The sequence below is a fragment of the Pelobates fuscus genome, chromosome 13 (assembly GCF_036172605.1).
Source record: "Pelobates fuscus isolate aPelFus1 chromosome 13, aPelFus1.pri, whole genome shotgun sequence".
Classification (NCBI taxonomy): Eukaryota; Metazoa; Chordata; class Amphibia; order Anura; family Pelobatidae; genus Pelobates; species Pelobates fuscus.
Window position 1 is genome coordinate 23,233,713 of NC_086329.1, and position 26,973 is coordinate 23,260,685.

At 41.8% G+C, this 26,973-nt stretch overlaps 1 protein-coding gene across 9 annotated transcripts in view; it reads right to left on the bottom strand.

Annotated features, from left to right (window-relative positions):
• Positions 1-26,973, bottom strand: part of CAPN3 (calpain 3) — a 112,267-nt gene that overhangs the window by 79,356 nt on the left and 5,938 nt on the right. For 2 of the 9 annotated variants that reach the window (XM_063440485.1, XM_063440484.1), the window contains exon 1: positions 8,338-8,798. The exons of 6 other annotated variants lie outside the window; for them this stretch is intronic. In XM_063440485.1, the coding sequence (XP_063296555.1) occupies positions 8,338-8,589 (252 nt within the window). In that variant the 5' untranslated portion in view covers positions 8,590-8,798. Of the gene's footprint in view, positions 1-8,337; positions 8,799-26,973 lie in introns of those variants that run through there. One more of the 9 variants, XM_063440478.1, reaches the window with a different exon arrangement.

The window sequence follows — 26,973 nt, forward strand, 5'->3', positions numbered from 1 at the left end:
ATTTTGTGTGTCTGTCATTGTGTGTGTGTCTGTGTCATTGTGTGTGTGTCTGTGTCATTGTGTGTGTGTGTCATTTTGTGTGTCTGTGTCATGTTGTGTGTCTGTGTCATGATGTGTGTGTCATTATGTGTGTGTCTGTGTCATTGTGTGTGTGTGTGTCTGTGTCATTGTGTGTGTGTCATGGTGTGTGTGTATGTGTTTGTGTCATGGTGTGTGTGTGTGTCTGTCATTGTGTCTGTGTCATTGTGTGTGTCTGTGTCATTGTGTGTGTCTGTGTCATGGTGTGTGTGTGCGTGTGTCATTGTGTGTCTGTGTCATGGTGTATCCGTGTGTCTGTGTGTATTTAAAAAGTGTTTTTACTCACCTTTTTTTTTCTCCCCACGCCGTGCTGGTCTCCCCTCGACTGGCCCTGCCTCTATGGCTGAGCTCATCAAGCATGATGATCTGAGCCAATCCAATGCTCTGCCATAGGATTGGCTGCAAAGGTGCTGCACACTGTGCAATCACGCTGTGCAGCACTGACACAGGAAGCACCTCTGTCTGAGTGACTGTCACTAGAGGTGTCACTAGGAAGCAATGTAAACACTGCATGTGAGTATGCATAATGTATTATTAAATTAAAAGGACCAATATTATATATTAGAAAAAGAAATATATATATATATATATATATATATATATATATATATATATATATTACTCAACCATCTGGGGTGGCAAGACATTGCCTTACATATTACATACGGCAATATATGGGGCAATGACTTATGGGGCTGGCATAGATTATTTTTTTCCAGGGCTGCTTTGTATCCCCAGTCCGGCCCTGGTTAATTATAAGAACAGTGACTGAGTCACACAACACAAAAACAAAAGTTTTAGACTTTAGAAAAACAGACTTTTCTAAAATCAGAATGTGTGTAAAGGAGTCATTATCAGACTGGAGCAGTTTAAATGGAGTCCAAGAGAAATGGGAACAGAAAATTGCATTAGGCTTATCAGTAAAAGCAATAAAATTAAGAAACCACTATGGTACTCTGCAGATGTGGCCAAAATAGTAACAAACAAAAAATATAAAAAGTGAGGAAGATAGACAGATCTATAAGATTACACAGAAAGAGGCTAAGCAAATTATAAGAGCTTCCAAATCACACACAGAAGAGAAAATAGCACAGTCGGTTAAAAAAAAAAGGGGGGGGGGGGACAAAACATTTTTTAGATACATAAATGAGAAAAGGAAAGCAATCAAGGATTAGTTAAAAACAAAAGAAGGAAGGTATGTAGAAGATGATAATGATCTAGCTGACTGCCTCAATTAATATTTTTGTTCCGTATTTAAAGATGAAAATGAAGGAAAGGGGACTCCGTTAGGAAAAAGGACACGAGTCATTTGTTACATGTGAGTTTACAGAGAAAGATGTTCTATTTCAACGGTCACAAGTAAAGAAAGAAAAAAGTCAATGGGACCTGATGGAATACACCCAAAGTTATTAAAAGAGCTTAGTATTGTACTAGCAAAACCATTAACAGAGTCAGGGAACTATAGGCCAGTAAGCCTTACTTCAGTAGTGGGGAAAGTAATGGAACCCATGTTAAAGAATAGGATTGTTGAACATCTAAAATCACATAAATTTTAAGATCAGAGACAACATGTGTTTACTTGAGGGAGATCATGCTAAGCTAATCTTTTTTTTTTTTTATTGGGTAACTATAATAATAGATCAAGGTGGTGCAGTAGACAATGCTTACCTAGACACTGTTACACATAGAAATCTTATCAGCTTATCAATAAATACAATCTTTAAGTTTGGATTCCAATATTGTTGAATGGGTAAGGCAGTGGCTTGTACTTAATGGAGTATATTCAAAGCATGGTCTTGTCACCAGAGAGGTACCTTAGGGATCTGTACTTGGACCCATTCTCTTTAATATTTTTATTAGTGATATTGCAGAAGGTCTTGATGGTAAGGTGTGTCATTTTGCTGATGATACTAAGATATGTAAAAGGGTTGATGTTCCAGGAGGGATAAGCCAAATGGCAAATGATTTAGGCAAACTAGAAAATTGGGTAGGGTTGTGGCAGCTGACATTTAATGTGGATAAGTGCTAGATAATGCATCTTGGATGTAAAAACCCAATAGCAGAGTACAGAATATTTGATAGAGTCCTAACCTCAACATCTGAGAAAAGGGATTTAGGGGGAAATATTTCTGATGACTTAAAGGACCACAATAGTGCCAGGAAAACAAACTCGTTTTCCCCTGAGGGTGCCCCCACCCTCAGGGTCCTGCTGGGCTGAAGGGGGAGTAAGGGGTTAAACACTCACCTTTCTCCAGTGCCGGGCTCCCTCTGCGCTGGGGACTCTCCTCCTCCTTCCGACGGCATCGGCTGAATGCGCATGCGCGGCAAGAGTCGCGTGCGCATTCAGCCAGTCCATAGGAAAGCATTCTTAATGCTTTCCTATGGATGCTGGCGTCTTCTCACTGTGAAAATCACAGTGAGAAGTGTGGAAGCGCCTCTAGCGGCTGTCAATGAGACAGCCACTAGAGGCTGGATTAACCCATATGTAAACATAGAAGTTTCTATGAAACTGCTATGTTTACAGTAGGCAGGGTTAAACCTAGATGGACCTGGTACCCAGACCACTTCATTGAGCTGAAGTGGTCTCGGTGCCGGTAGTGGTCCTTTAAAGGTAGGCAGACAAAGTAATAGAGCAGCAGGAAATGCTAGTAGAATGCTTGGTTCTATAGGGAGAGGTATTAGCAGTAGAAAGAGGGAAGTGCTCATGCCATTGTACAGAACACCGGTATCCCAGCGTCAAGGGACATCCCGCAGCGAGCGGCACAAATGGGTATGTGTGGCATATGCCACGGGCACATTAGACCTCCCCATTAGTATTCTTTCCTACAGGGAAAATCCTGACGCTGGATGTCCTCATGCAAAGCGTGAGGATGCCCAGCATCACTTACTAGACCAAAGGTCCGATCCAGGAAGAGTCTCCAGTGGCTGTCTGGTAGACAGTCACTGGAGGCAGACTTAGTGCTCCAGTTTCTCTGGTTTTACATTGCAGCACTTAGTGCAATAGGGACACTGCACCCAGACCACTTCAATGAGCTGCAGTGGTCTGGGTGCCTATAGTGTCCCTTTTACATGTAGATCCTTGTCTTATCTTGTCTGAACAGGATTATGCTAATTTACTATATCTTCAATACAAATTTGTAACAAAACTAAACAACTCGTGAAAAAGGTAGGAAATTAAATTTATATACCGAACTTCAGAAAAGCTGGTTTGTTGATAAAATGGAGGTCTGTTCGAGTTCACTAGAAAAGCAACAGTGATTTTATAAAATGTGCTTATCTGTCTGGAATGCATTCACAATAGACACAACAGTAGAGTAGGACCCGTTATCCCCGCTGGGCCCCTTTGTGTCTGATTCTGGCTTGTTTTCATTGATCTGAAGAATCTGTGGATTGTTTTATACATATTTACAGAACTTTAATGAATATTTGATCTGCCTTTGGGGGCTACCTGTATTGCCATCTCCCTCACTCATTTTAATACAGAGCCAGGTTCTTTTAAAATGACACCCCTTCCTTGAATCAGATAGCCTTTTTACAAGTATGAGGTCAGTGCAAGGTGGAGGCAAGCAACATATCAGGAGTCTCATGAGAATAGGGTTTAGGATACAATATAACTGAGAAGATGAGGGAAATAGTCCATAGTAAATAGAGAAAAGGTTGGGGATTTAAAAAAAATAAAAATAAAATAAAACACAAATTCCCACAAACAAATGTTGTTGGAAAAATAGTTTTTTCACACCAGACAATGCTTAAATGGAGATTTAGATCATACTGACCGTAGTCTGATTTCTAAACACTTACCGGTAATCTACCGCATAAAAGACTTTTTTTTTCACAATTCTCTAGTCAAACTAAAATTATTGGTCAATACTTTGCCCCATTACAAAATTGCTAAAGCAAAAGATTTTTGAAGCTAATTTTGAGCACCTCTTAGTTTTTCATGCTGCTAAACACAATTTTGAATTTTCAGAATGACTTCCCTCGAAGAAAAAATATGTTCAAAAAATTCAGGCGGCGGAGGGGTGCATGCTACTCTAATTAATCAATAGTGAATCTTAATATTACCATAGAATATGTCATGTGAACAGACTACCTTCACAAGCAATTAGAACATTTCTTTCATAGTAATATGAATAATTATTATAGAAATGCATAAAAATGACAAGGCATCAGTACCACTTAGCATCGTAAGCCATAATTTGTATATCAGGCTGTCATTTATAAACATGCATCGATTATAAGCCAGCAAGCAGGACTCTTCATAACCAACATATCAGTTTGTCTCGATCTGTCAGAGTTTCTTAACGTCATGTACTGTACCAAGCTATATAAAAATGATAATAAGAGCACTGTAAAGGCAGTATAGCTTGTGTCAAGTAGTCTAACCTAATACCTACATGTTTTTCATCTGATCCTTTATTGTATCAGATTGATGAATCTGTTATAGTGTAATTAGAACATATATGTATAACAAGAACAAATTGAATATCCTTACCTTGAAGAGTGTGACAATTTGATTTATAATATATAATCCCCCCCCCCCCAGTCTGATATTCTAACTAGTCGTTAGTAGATTGAAGTGGCAAATATATAGACAGAAACCAGATATTATTATATACATATATACATATACCCAGACCAGTATAATGGGCTGGTGGAAGTAAATTGCAAAGTAGATGCAGTATTTCACTGTTGTCCATTGATGGCTGAATGAAAGAAAATGAAATCTTTATTAGGCAACAGCCAAGAGTTTGTCAGTTACCAGAAGAATCGCGTAAATGCTATAAAATAAGCAAATAACTGGATCTGATAACGAGTGAATAGAGGGGCTAAATTATTGTTTTGGTTAGAAAACGACTTAAAAATAGCCCTGTCAAGTAGCAGACCATGACACTTATATCAGTGTTTGGAAGGGACTCTTGAAGAAGATTTTATAATACATTATTCAGGGAAGAACGGACGGCCCACATGGTGGCTCTGTGCAATTATTTTATGGAGGGAGGTACACCAGATAAGGATATGGCGACAGCAAATACAGTCTTAATACCAAAGTTGGACAAAGATCACACCTAAACCTCCAGCTACAGACTGATATCACTAATACACTCAGACCTAAAAAAAATTGCCAAAATTCTAGCGACAAGACTCACACCACTACTGACACGACTGATACACCCAGACCAGGTGGGCTTCATGCCTGGTATTCAGCTGTATGAAAACACCAGCAGGGGAGCGGGCCTGATGTGGTACATGACAGAATTCAAAATGCCTTCTCTGGCTCTCTCGTTAGACGCTGAGAAGGCAAGAGTCAAATGTCCATTTATGTTCGAACTGCTCCGCAGGATGGGCTTCCTGAGCCCCTTTATCACCGCTATCAAAGCCTTATATACCGACTTGAGAGCACAAACACTTATCACAGGAGCATCCAAAACCCCTTTTCCCCTAAGCAATGGTACTAGGGAAGGGTGCCCACTCTCGACGCTGCTGTTCACGCTCACACTAGAACCAGTGCTTCATGCCATTAGGTCAGACCCAATGATACGAGGGGTGGAGATTGCATACAAACTATTTAAAGTATCGGCATACGCTGATGATGTGCTACTGACTCTCACAGACCAACTACTACCAATGCCCAGACTTGATACCTTATTGAAACCCCTATTATATGGTTATAAAGTCAACTTATCCAAATCCATGGCAATGCCCTTTCACCTCTCGATCCTGGACACAGCTTCCATCAGACAGACCTATCACCTTAAAATAGCGACGGAAGATTCTAAATACTTGGAAATTAACTTGACAGCGGACCCTGCCTCCCAATTTAAGTGAAACTATACCCCACTTTTCAACACTCTCATAGGAGACCTGGAGAATTAGACAGAGAAGCGTATTTCATGGATAGGGCGCCGGCATTCAGTGAATATAAACATTCTGCTGAGACTCTTGTTCATGTTCCAATCACTACCCATACGTGTTACCAGAGGGGACATGACAAATATGCAGAAAGCAATTGATACATTCATATGGCAGAAAAAATTACCCAAACTTGCGCGTAGTCTCCTATATCCCCCCAAGTCTAGAGGAGGACTGGGTCTCTCTAATTTATCCAACTACAGATCCGAGCAGCAGCGGAAAGTCAATTAACTTTCTTTGAGAAATTACGTCTCGAGGAAACAACCCAGACCAAACTAATCACACTACTCCAGTAACATATTAGCTCAGAGTCGGGGGGAATGGGGAACCCTCCGGTATACCGACCAATGGGAGGCCGACCTGGGGGTGGTGCTTGAGGAGACAGACTGGCAGGATATCTGGGAGGCTTGTACTAAAGTGTCCATGTGTGTAACACTACAGGAACAATGCTACAAAACATTACTTAGGTGGTACACAACGCCGGTTAAGCAGTCACATGAAATTGATTCCCACTGATACCTACTGGCACCTTTGCGCTGATTAGGAAAGCTATATACACATGTGGTGGCAATGCCCAAGAGTGAGGGAATTCTGGGGAAAAGTGGTAGACCTCAGCTCTAACATTCTCCAAAGGCGATTGGAGCTCGATCCATGGGGCAGCATCCTCTCCAGACCCACCGATGGCCTTAACAGGCACGAACAAAAACTGTTAAACATGATTTACCTAGCAGTGCAAAGGGCATTGACACAAAAATGGGCAAACCCCGCGTTGCCACATATATCCATAGTAATAGCAAAAATCACGGACAACTATCTGATGGACAAATTAGCAGCACAAGTCCGCAATACCACTGCAACTTTTAACAAGGTATGGGAACAATACGGAGAAAACATGGAGACCCTAACACTCCCACCCACCCCAATCCCAGGCTTCTCCCAAACAAAGACTGGAGACACAACCTCTCCGGTATCGCAGATCCAGTTTTTCGTTTTTACCTTTCTTGCTTTCTATCAATATAAAAACTCTGACAGACAGTGAACAAGCTAATCACCATTGTATGATGTACTGCATGTATCAAATACATATTTCTTCATTTCTGTAACATATTCACAATGTTCTATATACTGCGATATGGCTTTTGCACAAGCCTTCCGATACCGCACTGACACAGTCTGTCAATGCAATAATAAAGAATTTAAAAAAAAAAGAGACACTGAATATAACTAATATGGTCAAAAACCCAACAGGGATTTACTTGCACCCTGTTTAATTTCCTTTAAAAAATATAATTGTATTGTTTTACATCCACGTAGCACAATGACATAGGAAGATATACTAATGTTACAATACTGGGCAAGCAACATATGCCGAGTAAAATAAAGCTGCTTTTCTGTTTTAATCTCATATCACTTTTTGCACTCATATCACTCAATGGTACTTAAAAAAAAAAAGTTATTTACAAGATATTATACTATCTATTGAGGGAACTTCTAATAAATAGCAAACGTGCACATGTTTTTAAGCTAGTGGTTGTCTTTGCTTTGACCATAACTTAGTGTCTTTTTTGTTTGTCTCTTTAAACTGGTCAGGAGCTCATAAAATCTGATGAAAAGGCATTTTTTCCTTCACTTATTTCCCGTTGTTTTTTTTCTTTGACCATTTCTGAAAATGTATATCTCTATACTCTTTGCCCTTTCTCATCTCGTGTCCAATAATTCAGATCCTTCCATGGTTATAATCATTACATGGTAATTAAAGCATAATTACAGTCTTCCTACAGGAATTTAACATATATGTCTCTCGTGTTCTGTTTTCACATACACTGCAATCAGTTTTTTCACTTCTAGACGATCATTTCTATTTATTTACCTATTTTCTGTATGCTAAAATCTCAATAAAAAAATAACTTTGCCTAGATAATGATTATTCAAATAGCAATGAAAACATTTCTGCTACAACGTACAACGATACTGAAAATGAAAAAAAAAAAAAAATATTACTATGCTTATATGTTTGTTGTGATATATTTTCTATTAGAATAGCGAGAGTGAAAATTCTTTTACTCAGACTTCTAATTCCTAACAAATAGTACTGCAACTATTCTTGAACATAAACATTTACTGATCAAAATAAACATTTATTCAACATACAGTGGCTATACCTTTAAAAGTATAATCCACTGGGGGATATATCAATTCTGAAATCTTTCCATCAGTTTGGAAAGTAAGCTGTATACATTGGGTTTTCGTCCAAATGTTTGCTTGATTTTTTACTTTAGTTAGGTAATACATGTAACATTTTATTTCACAGAAAAAAAAAATATATATACTTTATGCTATCCCAACCTTTGGTCGTTTCCAGGCGATGTTCTTCACCTTGGTGGCTTTCTGTCCAAACTCTTTGAAGCCCAATGACTGACCTCCAGCTGGGAAGATGTCATCTTCAAACAGCTTTTTCTTGCTAATGCACTCTTTCCTTAAGCTAGTGAAGTCCTGTCCTTCAAAATTCACTGGCTTGGTGAGAGATCCCTCTCCATTTCTCCGATCTCGTTCACGAATAACGCGGTCACAAAAGAACCCCAAAGGGAGAAAAGGCATGGCAGAGAGCAGGATTTATTGGGTGCCACTCGATTTCAGACTCTTCAGTGTTCACTAGGCATAAATCCAATTTGATAATTCCCTCTTGGCTGGGATGTGGCAGAACACCATACAAATGCCTGGTTCACACGCAGTAACCACCCCAAGGCAAATTAGTTCTAGGACTATCCTATGGTTCTACTATGAAGGCATACCTGTGTGTTACAGCAAGTATGAAGTGTTCATCATATGAACACACAAACATGTTGTATAGCAACAGCTTGTTCAATGATTCACTATTTTGCTTAAATATGTATTTTTTTCTTCTTCCTTTGTTTCTGCTTTAACATGTAAAACAAATCGCGCCTCAACTTGCCCTATCTCAGCAGAAGGCATTCATCCTGTACAAACTCTGCAGTCAACAGAACACAGTAGTGGCCTTTCTAAACAGACCGTATACACTAATCCTATACAAATGAATGAATGCATAGGGAATCTGCTTTGCAGTATTGTCCAAGGCTAATGAAGCTTTCATCCTAATGCTTCCAACAGTGGAAAAGAAAAATATCACATTCTATTTTTTTGGCATAGGCACGAGACTGTGAAATGTTTAACTACATTTTATTGCAAAATGAAACAAAAAATAAAGCAAAGTGTATTTTCGTATGAAACCTGTATGTAAACAATTTGAGATCTTTTGAGGTATTTTTTTTTCTTCTAAATCACAATTAAATAATTTTTCGATAAAAAAATAATACACTCTGCTCTTTGTTATACAATGTATGACACAATAGCAAAAATGTTAAAAAATCTCGACCATTATCTTGTGGTAATCTACGGATAATAGATGATTATCAAAGATGGATGCATTATAAAGAGGTGTTAACTATATTATTCACAGGAGCGGAGCATGATGGGCTACTCTGTCTTTCTTTAAATGGACACTATAATCACTAGAACAACTACAGCTTAATGTAGCTTTTTGATGTAAACACTGCCTTTATGCCTAGGGACACCATTAGTGGCAGTCACTCAGACGGCCACTAGAGGTGCTTTCTGGGTCAGTGCTGCACAATGTGCAACACTGATGGTCAGCGTCTCCACCATACAAATGCCTGGTTCACACACAGTAACCACCCCAAGGCAAATTAGTTCTAGAACTATCCGATGGTTCTACTATGAACGCATACCTGCTGCTACAGCTCGTATGATGTGTTCATCATTCCCTTCCTTTATATAAAGAAGATAATTAAAATGCTATTAAGAACTTTTTGGGGGGGAAATGACAGTTCCCCATTAAATGTGCAATCCAAGTAAAATAACCACTATAGCTTATTGTACTGCTTATGGTGTAATAAATGTTTTGGGTGCCATATATTTAAACTGTCAAACAGTTATTGACAGAAACAGAGGCTCTCCCTTGGCATCCAGACTTGCATTCATTACATTGATGGATATTATAGCGAATAACTGCCAGAAAAAGAAGCCAAACTGTGGGAATGGAATAAGCACACTTTTTTATGAGAGAAACTCAGAGCTCTATAACCACAGGCTGCAGGGGGTGTTTTAGCCCAGTGATCGTCACGCTGGTTTGTTATCTTAAAATGGCAACAGAAGACCTGGGCTTTTGGTACAATAAGCTATAAATCTCTATGGATCATGACATAGTGGTACTTTATAGAGTATAAAATATTTATTTTTTAGTGATAATTTTTACAGAAACCAAATGGAGAGGAACGAGGTCTAAAGAAAAGTATACATACCATGTGAAATGAAATTCTTTTAGATGAACTAATTAGTGTAATATAGCAGGAATAAACCCCAGTATAATAGCTGTTTTGAGGAGAATCGAAGGGATTTCCTTTTTAATAAATCCCTGTTAAGGCCAAACCTGCAGTAAGTTGATTCGAACAGGTGGACAAAGAACTAACAAAGGGAACAATAACCATTGTAACCAATGGAATCAATGTGACTGTCATTTAGAACCTGCTAGTCTCACCAGCAGTATGGACCTGTGCTATCTTTGCATCTTCCTGGCTTTAGATAGAGGCCTAGTCTTGGTTGGAGGAAAAAAAACCAAAAAAACAAAACTCAAGTCCACCAAGATCAACCCTGAAATACATTTTTATGCTGTTCATCCAAAAGAAGGCAAAATAAACATTTTTAAATTATACAACAAAAAGGGGAACACAACACTTCTTGACTCCATGATGGCAGCCATATTTCTCCTTGGATCAAGAACCTGATCACATACATGTCAATTATATCATTGAATATTGTGTAAACAAAGCAGCCAAGCCTATTTTAAATATATGTATTATTGACTCTTGACTGTCACTGTTAATTTTTATCTCTCACTCATTCAGGTACCTTGTAGTTTATTGCACTACCAATAGGGTATTACATTTTATTCTGCGTTTTTGGTCATTCTGACTTGGGCTTTGACTTTTTGTAACTCTAGACTCAGCTTGTCTTATTCTGATACTTGTGCTCCTAGAAGTCCGCTTCTTCCTTCACTATGCCACCTGCTCACAGATTTTACCTTTCTATGGGATTCACGTTAAGTCCGAACACTCTAAGGCGCAATAATATGCAATATATTCCCCTATATTTTTCTACACATGGTGCCTGAAGGCCTAAGCTCAACCTAGTATGTATCTAGTTAAAGAATGGAAATCGCTACTTGCGGTTGTTGTGACTAGATTGTTTTTACAGGTAGAGTCTGGTTTTAACAAGTACATTTTTGATCCAAATATTTTCCTAGGACTGAAAGATTTTGGAATAACTATAGTCTGTTATAATATTCATTTTACTTTCTTGTACCATACCTTATTATTTACAATGGTAATTGATAGACTCGGATGCCATGTGAATGATACACCTTTTATATACCTTGCATTGTTGGGTTTACAGATCAACGTCACTTTCTGGTTCAATTATTAAAGAGCTTGACTCTAATATTGCCAGCCAGCGAAGCAAGAATTATTTTGAAGAAAACTTAGTTGACTTGACACATTTGGGAGCACTAGGTAGTAGTGATGACAAGGACAAGGACATAATAGTCAGACATGATCAGTGGAGTCTGAAACAAATAGATTTCAATCACTTAGTCAGTCATTAGTAGGCATGGTTCATTTAAAGTTCATAAGAAAGTTTGGCACGCCAGGAATAAATTGAAACTCTAGTTAGGAGCAAACTGGGGTCATGGCCAGAAAGGTAATAAAATAAATGAGACTAGACCTGGCTAATTCGACTGGACGCACACGCAGCCTCTGTTTGATCATGATAGAGTACAACACCAAAGGCTGATAAGCAGGGGTGTCCTTAGGCCTTCAAACACCCTTTGGAAAACAAAGGAGTAATGCCACCCGGTGTCCACTCACCAATCAACATTATTATTATACTTTATTTATAAAGTGTCATCACATTCTGCAGCGTTGTCCATGGGTACAATGGGTACACTGTACAATAGACCTAAGAGACAATACAAAATTTGACAAACTAATACAGAAGGAGATGAGGGCCCCATTTCCTTAGGAACTTAGAATCTAGATAACAAGGAGTATCATTATACAATATGAACAGCTGTAAAAGCCACTTACGAGATAAAACCACCCAATTACTTACAGACACACACAAGATTGCCTCAGTGTGTCTGTTAATGCCGTAAGTGGCTGTCAAGATAAAAAATGTGGTTTGTGCAACATCAGTGAGGGTTTCTGTGTGTAAATCTAATGACGAGCATCATGGGAAGTGTTGTACAAAACCATCTTTAAAGATTGTCTGTGAAGTGCAATTCCCTTGATCTTCAGCCAGTCTTATTGCTACCTATATGGTGCTTAAGTGTCCCTCCACACAGACACACACACAGGATGGGTATCTTCACCTATCTTAGGTTTGTTCTCCCCAACTCTCTCAACTTCCACCGTGTCTACACCCAGCACCACCATGTCTTACTCCAGGACACATTGAGTTTGTCTCCCCCTCAGCACCCACTGTGTTTGTTTTCCCCTATTCCTCATACCTTCTTGCTAGTGCAACATGGCCAAGCTGTGGTGCTGTAAAGGTGCCCTCTTCTGCATTCTGAAAAACCCACGTGATCATCAGAGATGGTGCAACATTGAATTTGTTTTTCTATATTGCCGTAGAGCCACTAGATGCAATGGGTTTAGATTTTGAGACAGCAGAGAATGGTATGCACAACACTGACAGTTTGGCCATGCCACATATTGAATGAAAGTAGATGGGTGAGCGAAACGGTGGGATGGAAGCAGGTGACTCATTGTGGAGTTCTCTGAACTACACATACAACAAATAATGGATGGGCATCTACTAAAGAGACCTGTACAGACCCCTGGTATCAACACACCAGTAATAAATCCCAAACAAAAAAAGAAGGTTTTAGCACTCTTAAAAAATAACATAAGGAGCGGGGCCGGGCCGCTGAGCTGGATGGTAGCCACAAGCTTTAGCTCTGGCCCAAGATACCAAAAAAACGACTTAAAAAGCGGTCGTGAGACATCCTAAAGGGGACATCCCGGTAATTAAGTGGTGGCACACGCACCCTGCACCAGAAAGACACCTGTAAGGCACCGATTACGCACTGGGAGAGCGGAAAGTAGGCAATCACGGTCGCACATGACCGGGAGCCTGGAAAGACTATGCGGCCCAGCAGGGCGGACGTTAAGTGAGAGACCCGAACCCGATTCCACGTGGACAGACCCTGCCGGCGGCACGGTCCCGCTCCCCCCCAGGCCAGTGGGGGTTATCCCGGCCATATGGTGACGACCTTCGCGGCAACGGAAGCCCCCGCAAGTCGATCGCCTACACTTGCAAAGGCTTCCCAGGAATAGCCCTCCAGCAGGTAAGTGCAGACGGAATATAAGCAGGCACGGAGAGGTCTACCTACCTTTATGCGGAGGCTTCTGCATGCGGGTCGAGGGGCCCAGACGGCTGCCGGCCCACGGACGGCACCCCGGGTGGCCTGCCCCCTGGTAACAGTTCTGGACCATGCATCTGGGTTTGAGGGGGGCCCGAAGAAGGATGTCCCTGGCGCAGTGAGTCCTGTGGGGCTAGAGGGCACCGACCCCCTCCGATATACCGGTGGCCATGAGGGGGGAGGTGCACCGGCTCTAAGTGTGAGGCCTGTACTGGGTGAGACTCGTGGGACCAGGTGTTATCAGGCAGCGCGAGTGATGCTGGGGAGGTGCAGGGGACAGCGGGTACTGGGACCTTTGGTGGGGGGTCTCCTGGACTGGCCCCCGAGTGCCCATGGCATCGCGGAGAGCTCCGCGGGGGAACAGGTCCTAGGGGAGGACAGACGGAGGACCGGCGTCCTAAAAGACCTCACTGACCCTGTGTGCTGACAGCTTACCGTATTATAATTCGGCTCAACATCAAATATGCTGCCTATGTTGTGGGATCTTGCTGCACGGGAAAATCTACGGGACTAACCATGCTAGCTTGTTTACAAATCGCTTGTTGTTTATGCTTACACCGTATTGTGATTTAGCTCAACATCGAACACGCAGTCTCTGCCATGAGACCCTACTGAACAGCTGAAAATTCCAGGACTATTCTTATAAGCAAGCTCACGTGCAAATCCGGACTCTTGAGAAGTTCCACAACTATGCTTAGATATGCATAATGATTACTTAGGGGCTTTTATTCATGTTCTTAGTTAATGCCGTTTTAATACGAACAAGTTTTATTATTTTTATTATTATTTCCTGCTTAACGCCGCCCCCGGGGGCCCTCGTTTACTGTTGTTGAATACTGCATGCTAAACTACAAAATGTATAATGCTTGCTCATAGTAAAGACCAGCTTCGGCTACTGCCTGAGCTATGTAGGCGCACCATCACATGCATTACCGCTACTTTAATGACCCATAAAGCGGTCTCAATACACTGCACTATCCACAGGCTAAGGTAAATGGTAAAGGTCATGCCACCGCGCGCGGCGCGACATACAGGCCATCGGATACTCGCCATGATACACAGTTAACGCTAGCGCTTTTTTCACGCATGGCCATCTGACATTCTGGCCGCATAGCCACTGACCGCTCATTTCTTGATATACTATCCATGCGCAGGCCGCTCGTTGCCATGCAGGCGATATATGCACTGACCACAATCTGCTCACTAGGCCTAACTCACGCGACCGACTTTAAAATAAGGCACAGGTACACATGCACTATTATTCAGTGCACCTCTGAGGAAAGCCATTGAACCTAACAAGTCAACAGCTGCACGTGCTGGCACTGACTGCACAATGATCCAGACTGGGCACTTACTGGGCACCCTCATGGGGTGGCTAAAGTTTTATATGGTTAACTCATCATCGCAATGCTATTTTATTTTTTTGTAGAGAGCATGCTATGGTTCCTGACTCTATTTATGTTTTCTATATCATGGGGCAAGCTATAAAAAACTGGGAGAAAAAAAATAAAAATCAAGGGAATCATTGAGCAAGTTCCATAAACACATTGCAGCTTATCTCTCCTTCTTCGCTTACAGATACAGACAATAAAAATACAACCAAGAGATGGCGCACACAATGGTTATATACCCCAATTTATAATGGTTACTGGCACAAGTATGTTACCACTCATATCATTAGACTAAAGCGGGTCTGTTACTTTTAGGGGTCTTTGCATATTTTACAAAGACCCCTGACGGTGACATCTCCCATTTTAATGAAATTGCATTATGAGTTGTTAAGACCAACAAGCACAATTTTTTGTTGCGCAATTTTGTTAATAAATATGATTTATAATGGATACATGAAATGGTTACCCAACAGAGGCGGTATGGCCGACTACAGCACTGGACGCATTTATTTGGCTGCTAGAGGAATGTGCTATTTGCCACATTTAACACATTAAATTAGATCATAGAAAAAGAGTTGTGAATGGGGTTCCTTCCTGCACCCCTCAGGCCAGGTGAGAAACTTTGCACCCAAAAGGAAATTCATGTGCACTTTTCACCAAAACTACTGGCTGTACACCTTTTGGTGCCCTGCTGCCATGTCTTAGGTGCCTTCCAGATACCGTGCACATATTAATGCAGTGTGTCTATACGCCCTGGTGTCTGTAATTTTTTTTATGCAACGTCGGTCCACGTAAATCACTCATCATTAAAGTATGCTTTGGCATCATTATTGATGCAGGCCTATACAAACAAACCTAGGGCTATTTAAGACCAATTTAACCACTCCTCTTTATCCTATTGTAGTGTATTTGTGATCCTGTGTGTCACGCCAAGGGTGCATAATTCATTGTTGTACAACAGAATATTGCCATGTAATGTAATTTGTGAAGTGCATATATGAATTGGTCACTTAGTTGCAAGGTCAGATGACAGAAGGGATAATGTAAATTGCATAGGAATGTGAAAGGATGCAGATGGTTTACAACATGTATTGATCCTTTGATTACTCAACAGCTCTGTAAGATGTGAGAAGTCACACATAAGTGGCCTGGAAGTCTAGTTCCAATGTAAACTAACTGCCTTCAGCCATATGGCCTCTACCTCTTAATTGATGAGTTAATTTTTTTGATATGTTATGATCATTAGCCTTGTGTTCAAGTATCATATCGAAAATAAACATTAATATGCACCACGGAATAACAATTAAGCCTCATTGTTATTATATTTAGAATGGGACAAGCGGCATCTTCTAAACAAGCCCAAACATGATTGGCATAACTTAACCATAGGGGAAGGGATTGTGATGTCAGCTATATTGGGTAACAAGTAAGAAGTGTGACATATCTATGGAATGGAGAACTGGTAACAAGTTCATAGAGGCAATTATTATTTCTGTGGCAAGTACAAAAGAGGAGATAGTATGAAAAGTTTCTATTTCGATTGATGTGGGTCTGGGACACAAGGGGGTGGTCACTTATTGTGTCTATATATATGCCTTAACTCCACCTCTGGGCGAGGCGTGGTAATCCACAGGGTAAATATCGAATGATACTGAGAGGTTTATTTGTACTTGCTTGAGGGGCCAGAATCGAATTCAAAGTGAGTCACCATCTTTCTTACCAGAGACCCCCTGGGGCAGAAGTTTTACTTTGAAAACCTGAGTAAGTGATTAGGACTTCTGTTTTGTTTTATCTGTTGTTGGTGTAAATAATTTGAGTGTCATCTATATTTTTGTATGCCCTGTGACTTTTTTGCTCATAATAAATATTCCTTTATTAAGTTCTGCCTTTGTCTGGTATAGAATCACGTTACCTGAAGAGACTAATTAGTATTTTGCAATTACATAGATAATCTATGCTAAGTTACATTTGGTGGGTTGTTATTATTAAGTTACATGGGGGACCAAGGCACCCCATTTATAATTTGTCTTGATGGTGGCAGAGTTAAAATAGTAATACTTATATTATTTTGCTGTGTGGGTGGTGTTAAGGTGGGGATTTTATCATTATTTCCGGTCTAGTGCAGTCAAATAGTGAACTTTAACCCTTTCACCACCACAACGACGTCACACACACTCTTGAAGTAGGGTGCATTCGTGACACTCTGCGTTTCTTGGATTTTGGTTGTCATTGACTCGGCTCTGTTTATCGACTATTCTGGTCTCTGGAATCCTAGACTTTGGCTCTGTTTCTCATTTATGTATCTCTGTACTCCCTGACACAGTGCTTTGCAGTCTGCTGCGTATTGGGCTGCGTAGCCAGAGACCAACCAGAGTACCCGTGACAACCCATGTCCACCACAGAAAGCACCTTCAAGGGGGACAAAAGTGTCAAAACTGAACCATGGAGTAATGGAAGAAGGTTGCCTGGTTTGATGAATCCCGTTTTCTTTTAGATCAGCTGGATGACTAGGTGCGTGTGCACCCTTTACCTGGGGAAGAGATGGCAGCAGCGTGCACTCACACTTAGGAATCCAGGTGCTGATCAGGGCCAGAGTTGGCAAAACCCCGCTTAGCAGATAAAATAAATCAGGATCAGGCACTCAAGGATTGCTGTAGGAAGGCAGGTTTATTGAAACTCAAACTGCAACGTTTTGGCCTACACAGAGGTCTTTATCAAGCGTAGGCGAAACGTTGCAGTTTTTGTTTGAATAAACCCACCTTCTTGCAGCAGTCCTGAGTACTATTTTACAAAACCCAATATTGGATTCAGCCAGATCCAATGAGTACAAGAATAGCTCCAATGTATGTCTTTGCCACTATCCTGTGAATCATAAGAGACCTGACCATTTCAGTTTTTACAGTTAGAATTTTGATAGATGTATTTGATTTGCCTATGTCTCAATTTGGGGCATTATAACAATTTGACTGTTCAAAATAACTCACAAAAGCCTACCAATTGTGAATGTAGACATTTCAGGCTGTACCTAAACATGCAGTCATTTTTTTCACCAGTATTTGCAAAGTTTGTGCTTTAAAGGACCACTCTAGGCACCCAGACCACTTCAGCTTAATGAAGTGGTCTGGGTGCCAGGTCCCTCTAGGATTAACCCTTTTTTTTATAAACATAGCAGTTTCAGAGAAACTGCTATGTTTATAATAGGGTTAATCCAGCCTCCAAATCCTCTAGTGGCTGTCTCAATGACAGCCGCTAGAGGCGCTTGCGTGATTCTCACTGTGAAAATCACAGTGAGAGCACGCAAGCGTCCATAGGAAAGCATTGTAAATTGTAAATGCTTTCCTAGGAGACCGGCTGAATGCGCGCGCAGCTCTTGCCGCGCATGCGCATTCAGCCGAAAGGGAGGATCGGAGGCAGAGAGGAGGAGGAGAGCTCCCCGCCCGGCGCTGGAATAAAGGTAAGATTTAACCCTTTACTCTCCCCAGAGCCCGGCGGGAGTGGGACCCTGAGGGTAGGGGCACCCTCAGGGCACTATAGTGGTCCTTTAAAAAAAAGTAAAAAATTAAAAATGTGCATTTTTATTTTTAACATACACATTAATATTTTCCCCCAAGTAGTTTGCATATAGATCAATCGTGCCAAATTATGCTCGTCAAACTCTTCTGAATAAAATAATACCCCCAATGTATGCTTTTTCCATTATCTTGTGAAGTTACATCGCCATATAAGTGACCCGACTATAAGGGAATTTTGATAGATGGGTTTGATGTGTCTATTTCGCTTATTAGGGTATTTTAGCAGACAGTTCACATTACCCTATAAATTCATACGCTTCGTGAAAGTAGACACCACAGGTATACATGGTATATTTTGAGCCTTATTTTACAGCCATTTTGCACCAACTCCTTTCAAGGTTTCAGGTATTTTATTTTTTGTTTGTTTTTTTACATGCATATTGCAATGTAACCATTTATTTTGTAAACGTCATATATGTATCTGTAATAAAGATCACTGTATTGCGCTCAGCTATACCTCTGGAATACAGAATGACCCCCTTTACGTACTTTTGTCAGCTTTTTGTGAAAATACAGGGCATGACCCGCCCAGTGCAATTTTTTGTTTACAAAAATGGCAAATTGAAGATGGATCCATGATGCATTTTAGTAGCTCACATATTTAAATAACTCCATAAAGTATACCACTTGCAAATGTTGGCACCATGGGAACGCTCATGTGATATATGTTGAGCTTCATTGCGGGGCCATTTTTACACCATTTTTTTTTTTTAAATGTTTGTGGTATTTTTATTTTTTAAATACAGATTGTATTTTTGCTGCTTTTATTTCTTATATCTTATGTGTGCCTCTATAAAAAAATCTCTTAACTGTATTCAGCAACATCTCCTGAGTACAAAACTAAAAAAAATATAAGTACCGATACTAGTAAACTGAATTCTAAGATAAAACACTTAAGAATGGTATGATGATGTGATATACTGGCTGTTTCCAGCATGATAGGAGGATCATTTTGCAAGGTGCTTTCAATTGATGTTAAGCGCTGTATCTGTATGCCCTACTTATATTAAACGCTGCATACAGCTCAGTCAATTTGGGGCCAAAAATTGTGGCCCTGGCACGAGTTGACAGAGGAGAGCCCCAGGTATCAATTGATACCCAATCTCCCTGGTGTGAGCAGGGAAACGGAAATAAATGGAAAAATTGAGGTATACAGACTTGTAAATTGTGCTTTAATAAATAACTGAAGGTGATCACATAATCAACAGTTTGTATATGCCAGGTCTACTTTAAGAGAAACGAAAAGTTAATTTTTATATTATTATGGGATAGGTCACCTTGTTCTAGATGTATGGTACATCTGCTCCGTAACGATCTTATGACTATCACAGGCATCTTGCTTAACTTGCAGTTAACACAGCTGACAGCCCTATCAGGTGATCGAAAAAATCTCAAACCATGCCTCCCACGTTTACCAGTTTTGGAGGGCCAGTAATTCTGTGTGACTCAAGACCATCTGTCCTTTTAACCATGGTGCCCCTTTTTTTTCCAAACACAATATATAAATAAATCGCAATGTTTATTCCAGCACATCATTTTTGTCCAATGAGCTGCTTGAGCACTGAACACACTTGACACATAGACGGCAATTCCTGTAATTTGCCAAACTAAAGCTTCCTTTATGACATGTACAGCATCTGACATCAACTGGCTTTAAAGGACCACTATGGCACCCAGACCACTTCAGCTTAATGAAGTGGTCTGGGTGCCAGGTCCAGCTAGGTTTAACCCTTTTCGATATAAACACAGCATTTTCAGAGGAGGAGGAGAGTCCCCCGCCAGGCGCTGGAGAAAGAGGCAAGTTTAACCTCTTCCTCACCCTAGAGCCCGGCGGGAGGGGGACCCTGAGGGTGGGGTCACCCTCAGGGCACTATAGTGCCAGGAAAAAGAGTATTTTTTTCCTGGCACTATAGTGGTCCTTTAATGTTAATTCAAGATGTTAAATAGATTCAATAACTGAATCGAATTGTGCCTGACAGTCACTAGTAGTGGAAACTGCAAAATGAAAACAGTGCTGCTTCTCTGAAATTACACTACTTTCATTTGCAAGGCTAAGGGGCAGCATCTATTCCCAAAAACAAAGGTGTAGCAAAGTCATGAGGAACACAAGGTAAGTCTTATATGTGCCCCCCTCTCCATGGATCATATTTCTGACTGACACACAAATACTCACCCGACACCCATATTTAAAGGCACACACTCATTGGCACACAGACACTGAATCATACACACACACTGTACACATAGACATTGATATAATGACACACCAATCTTCCTATATCCACCTGGTAAGGAATCATACCATTTTAGACTGGTTTGACTTCTTGTAATCAAACAAATCACTATATCAATATAATAGTGAAAGAGAAATGTATGAAAACATCCTGAGTGTTACCTACACTAAAATACCAAAAGTGAAAAACAGAAAATGGAGGATTCCACTGTAGTGCACTTGAGGAGCAGAAATAAAAACCATAAAAAAATAAATAAAAACCTATAATGTACAAAAGTAAAACTTTTTAGAAATAATCAGATGCGTTCTGTCCAGAGTGGACTTCTTCAGGGTTATTTCTCTGATGTCAAATCCGGACTAAAAGATTGGATTATCTCTAAAGACTTTTGTACATTATTTTTTTCTGGTCAATTATTGTCCTCCCTGGCTGGATATCTACTGTCAACAAGTCCTTCCATGGTGGTGACCTCCTCCTCCGATATTTTCCACTTTTAGTGGAGATATGCTCACTTTATCCTTTATCTTACAAGTACATTCTATTTTTAAAATTTGTGTTTATCCATACAATATTGCATTTGGTTGTTCTACTTTACTCTATACACTCAAGGTGGATAAGATCTCTGGGTTAGGGACCATCTTACCTCAGTGCCTCTTGGGAGACGGGCCAGCAAACAACTTACCCTGACTGTGTTGCTCCTGTTTGTCCTGGGCCTGGTGACTTTACCTGCTTGAGGATGGATGTGGAAGGAATCCTCTCTACCCTCAGATCTGCAGCTGCCCTGGATGGCGGTAGGTACCTTCGTGAGCACTTTGCTCACCTCCAACCTGGTTTGGCTGCTCTTCTCACAGGATCTAGGCTGCTGTTACTGGGACTGTCCAGCAGGTGGCACCTTGAACTTCTGTAAGGCTGAACAATGCTAAAAATTGACTTAACTCTAGATTGCTTGGATCTTCTTCAATTCCTTTGCCGCAGGTGGCAACTCGGGCATCGGCTGGTGAGTACAGTAGTGTTTCTTTTTTGCAGTCAGGGGGTACCTTGCTGGGGGGGGTTTCTGGCGAGCCTTCAGGTTTTTGGATCAGTAGGAACAGGGGACGCAAGCGTGTAGGGATTCCCCTTAAGACAGTCAAATTTGGTCAGTTTGGTCCACCGCTCAGCAGCCGCAAGGGGTATCGGCTGTTCCAAGGGGTTTTGGGGTCCCCCCTCCCCGTGTTTAGTGTCCCTTCTGGCATCCTTTCTGCAGGGCCGAGTACCACAATGCCTGCGGTAGTGGGGGTTCCCCCAGCAACGGGTGATTCCCCCGGGTGTTTCCGACGTGGCGCGGGGGTCCGCGTATATGTGTTGATCCGGGCCCTTGGATTTGCACCTGAAACAGGAAGTTAGGGAAAGAAATTGGAGGGGTGTATTCATCAAGATATTTTCCCTCCTGCTTATGGAGGAGGCCCCGCCGTTTCGGGGTGATGGCTTGCACCTCACGGAGGTCGGGCTCGACCTTTTTAACCTTACTATCCAGGAAGCGGTGGAACAGGCCTTGGAGGGTTGGAGTGGGGCCCCCAGCTGATTTTAGGCTTAAAACAGCGGGGATGTGGCGGGGCGCGTGTCCTTGCCAATAGGTGTTGGGGGGCTATCACATGGAATGTCAGGAGATGGACAAGGTGGGTCTCAACCTCCCCTGTTCTGTAGGGTAAACTTTTCAGTTACCGACTTGGACATGCCCACCGAACTAGAAGCCGGCTGGTGGTAAGCATTAAAAGGAAAAAGGAATTTGGTTTGGACGAGGGGGGAGGCAAGAACCCAGTGGGCAAGTTGGTGCATAGGCACCTGGTCTCGTTCATTGGCAAGGACGTTTATGTAAAGTCTGTAGGGCCTAGGTGTTCATTTATATGTTACTTTATGGATTTTTTTTTTTTTTTTTTAATTCTTTATTTTTGTGGTGCAGAAAGATATGACAGCGCTTATGTGGTACCCCAACGGCATTCCACATGAGTATCAACGACAGTAGTAACAGTGGGGTACATGGAATACTTGCACCTTTTTTTATAATAATGCAGGATCAGTTCTATTGCGAGTAGTTTATGCAAAAAAAAAGTACATGAGATAAGCACAAGTTATTAAGGATATTCAAATAGATTAAACAATCAGTACTTTCCTCAGGCTTATATGGGATTGTAACTAAGCAGGTTCACGAGTAATGTGGGGGTAAACAGGGTTAGCTTGCCGTGCATATGGTCTAAAGAAAGCATTAGGATGCATGTCTAGTGTTTTGGGGTCAGTACCGTGTCTTTAGCGTTAGATGCGTAAAGTCTCTGGGACCTCAGTCTCTGGAGTTCACCCAATTCCGATTCTCGGTTGGAGCCACTTGATTTCAGTAAGAGTGCCCATGCTCCTTATCACCTGTTGAGGCTTCTGCTGCTGGTGGTCCGCCGCGTGTGTCAGCTCCGGTCTGCTGCGGCATCCCCGGTTCTGACTGTGGCGAGGGGCAGGTGTTGGCTAGATGCTTATCTGGTGGCTGAGTGTTTTTGCCCTTTGGGTTTGCTACAACTGAGCTGGCTGTGCGGTAGGTGTTTGCTTTCTGTGGGCTTCGTTTCTGGCTGCGGTACCTTGCTGATTGCAGGCTGTTGGGACCATGCCCAGTGGCTGATGGTTCGTGGGCATTTCTCGCGGGTGCCTTGGGTGCCTTTGCCTGGCCTTTGTGCGGTAACTTCGGGCGGGTGATGCCCGATCTGCGCCTCACCCGCCGGGTCCTCGTGCCCTGTGGACGCTTTTTAGGTGGCAGCGCCTCGTCCGAGTGATCCGGGTGCTTGTGAAGGGGTGCACAGGGACTCTTTGTCTTTGAGGCTGCTTCCTGAGTGGGGTGTGGATGCTTGGCCCCAATTCGGCTCCAGAAGCGCTGGCAGACTTCTTCCCATCTGGCCCTGAAAGCCTCCGCCCAGGCTTCATCTGTCTGCTGTTGCTGGTTAAGAGCACTGCCGTCGGCCATCTTGGCCATGCCTCGTGGGGCCATCTGGGCAGCGTGGCTCGAGGTGGCGACCCAGAGGTGAGTGCTTGCCTTAGGTTGGTGGACCAGGATGACCCCCGCCGGTCCAGGGGGGGGGGAACAAGGGTCTCCCCGCATCGTGGCCCCCGATCGTAGAGGGGGGAGAGCGTCCGCCTCTCCTATTCCCTCCAGTCTGGTAGGCCTCAGCCGCCGGTCTGGCTTAAAATGCTCGGTTCGCCGCCGGAGCGGTATCATTATGCTCCTCGTAGTGTTCCCCTTTGTTTGCTGGCTTAATCAGCCCGTTTGGTCTACGCTTGTGTCGGGAAAAGTGGGTTCCTAAGCGGATTCTTGCCGGAGCTCTGTCAGTTGTCGACCGGTCGGCTCTGCGGTCAGGCCCCGCCCCCCACTTTATGGATTATTTATGTATTATCTCTGGTTATAATTAAAGGATAAAGTAAATAAAAGGTTGGATGAGTCCTACAGTTTTATGTTTAATAAATGCTGTGGCCTTTTTCATCCAAATTCGGTGTCTGTCGTTATTGGGGGGGGATATTTGGGGTAGGCTATGTTATCTTATTTGCATCAAAATTCCCCGCTATGTCCATACATGCTATTGAAGCAACCAGGAATAGGAGATAGGTGGTGTAATAGCATACTGACAGTTTAGAAAGAAAAAAAGGGGAATATCAACTAAATTTCTGTATGTTCTAAGTGCAATACTGGTTTAACAACTCATAAAAATCACAGAATAGTAACAAAAAAAGATTGGCAGCAGTTAGTGTCACTGTTCCCAACGTGACATCCAGGCGGTGGTCGCCCCAGAAGTGCCCAACAGGCCCTGTCTATGTTCCACGACACAAAAGGGCACCCAGACTATGGTAAACAACAACCTCGTTACTCCTGAGAAGTCTCAACCTTCTATTCCTGAGACATCTGCACCTCATCCTGTAAATACTTCTATTGACACCATCACTACTTCCTGCCAGCCCAAAGAAGACCTACTTTTGGATTGTGCCCCTTTGCTTCTAATCGTACTATAGTCCGTACTAAAGATTTACTACAGTTCGAGAAGGCATTGCAAGCCGTGAACTCCGCTCCTACTGAGGTACGTGAAGTACTTACCACCTGCATCAAAGACCTTGACTGCTCTCCAGCTGTACCAGAAGCTAATACTATGGAGTAGCACAATGATAAGGGACACCACTCTGGGGACTTTGACTACAAGGACTTTCTTGATTCGGATAGTGAAACCGATGAGGTGTATTGCAAAAATAAAGGGCCTGTTCACACCCGGAGGGCGTTCTTAAAGGAGGGGTCCTGTCACGGTTCCCACCATGACATCCAGACGTGGTAGCCCCAGAATTGCCCAACAGGTGATTTGAACGCGGGTACTTTGCAGTCCTGGGCCTGCTTTACTGCCTGTAAGCCACAGCAGCTCACCTTGGTCTGTGTTTATTTGCAAGGGTGAGCGTATATCTCTGGATAACGGACTACACAGGAGGTAAGATCCTGACATTTAGCCACAGTATTAAAATGTCCAAAGATCTCCACTCTGAGGTAGTTTGTGAGAGAGTCAATTAATTACTGTCTCTGTGTTAGAACAATGTATCAGCTTGATAAAATTATAGCGAAGTTACCCCTACTATGGTGAAAAGTCTGGGGACTCCCTAAATAAGCTGAATTTTGTATGGCCCTTTAAGAGAAACTGCAATGTTTACATGGCAAGGTTAAGACTGCCTTTAGTGGTTGTCTTCCAGCCACAGACATTGAGCATGAGGATGTCCAGCACCAGAAAGAAACCATAGGAAAGCATTGAGGCCTAATGAGCATTAGGTCCCCCCATCGGATGAAATTGGAAAACGCGGATCATGACCCAGCGGTACCCAAGCAAAGGACCTTGGAGCTGGAACTGGGTAAGTGAATGAAAGGTTATTTAACCCTTCACATCGCTGGGGAAGGGGGGAGGAAAGGGACTGAGGAACACAGTGTTAGGAATACATCTTTGTATTGCGTTCCTTTAATTTGTTCGTTTTAATTTCCTCGCCTACCGTGGCATGTGAACCTCGCAATGTAATTGCTCATTCCTAAAAATAAAAAAATGTTAGAATCACCCTGGACTCTAGCTGCTATTATTTTTAATCAGCCAGGCCTAGCTTGCTTACTGTGCGTTTCCTAAACATAATGCACCATAAGAACTGTGTAACTGCAGAAATGTTATTACAGACCATACGGCTTAACCTTTGCACCACCTTTATTCTGGCACTTTAAAAAAAAAAAAAAAAAAAAAGTGCTGAGCAAATAACAAGCGAACTGAAACAAACAAACAACAGCATCACATAGAAGGCCTAATCAAACATGGATTAAGTTTGGTCTTCAGATTTCGACACAAGATAACCTTATACCAACGCCTACTTTAAAAAAAAAAAAAGGATGGAATGGTTTCAAAATCATAATATACAGATTTTTATGTACCTGTGCACTGCCATACAACTGTCTAATTATCTATTATTATAGATCATTTTACTTTCCTCGCGTACTTCATGCTGTACCCCATCTAGGTTTGGCAATATACAGAAAAAATAATAATTACTTGTCTCATTCACATATCCCACCACTCCTGTAAAGGGCTGAAAACCCACCCATTCTGTCTGATGTCAGCCTGTCATTGCCCTAGTGGCCGTGCCAAGCACAAGACCATACTGGTATTATCCCTATAGTGCCAGTGCAAATGACCAGAAACAAACATTTGACTGGTGTGCAGATTTTGGACCTAATCTCCATAAACTACTTTAAAATGAATTATTCCATTTTGTATGTATTTTTTATTTATTTTTACATAGCAATGACACACCCAATCAAGGCTATTCCCCAATTTTAGGCCAAAATGAAAAAGGTGACATGGAGACTGTCTAAATGGACTTTGAATTATGACCAATTAACACTGTCAACATTTAAAGGTTTTATTTTCATTTTATTCAGATGAGCACCTGTACTTTTAACCCCTTAAGGACCAAACTTCTGGAATAAAAGGGAATCATGACATGTCACACATGTCATGTGTCCTTAAGGGGTTAAAGGGACACTTCACTGTCCAACTGCAAAATAATAAAAAACTATGGTTTAGTAGATATACCTTAAATGAAAACTTGCTTGCATTTATTATGCATTTTTTTTAAAACAGCTTGCAAAATATGGATTTCTCTTGTCTGCTGATTTTACAAGTCCTCCCCTTTTATCCCCGCCCAGACCTTCTGTGGCTGTCCAATCACTGACTTCCCAATGCAACTCAATGAGA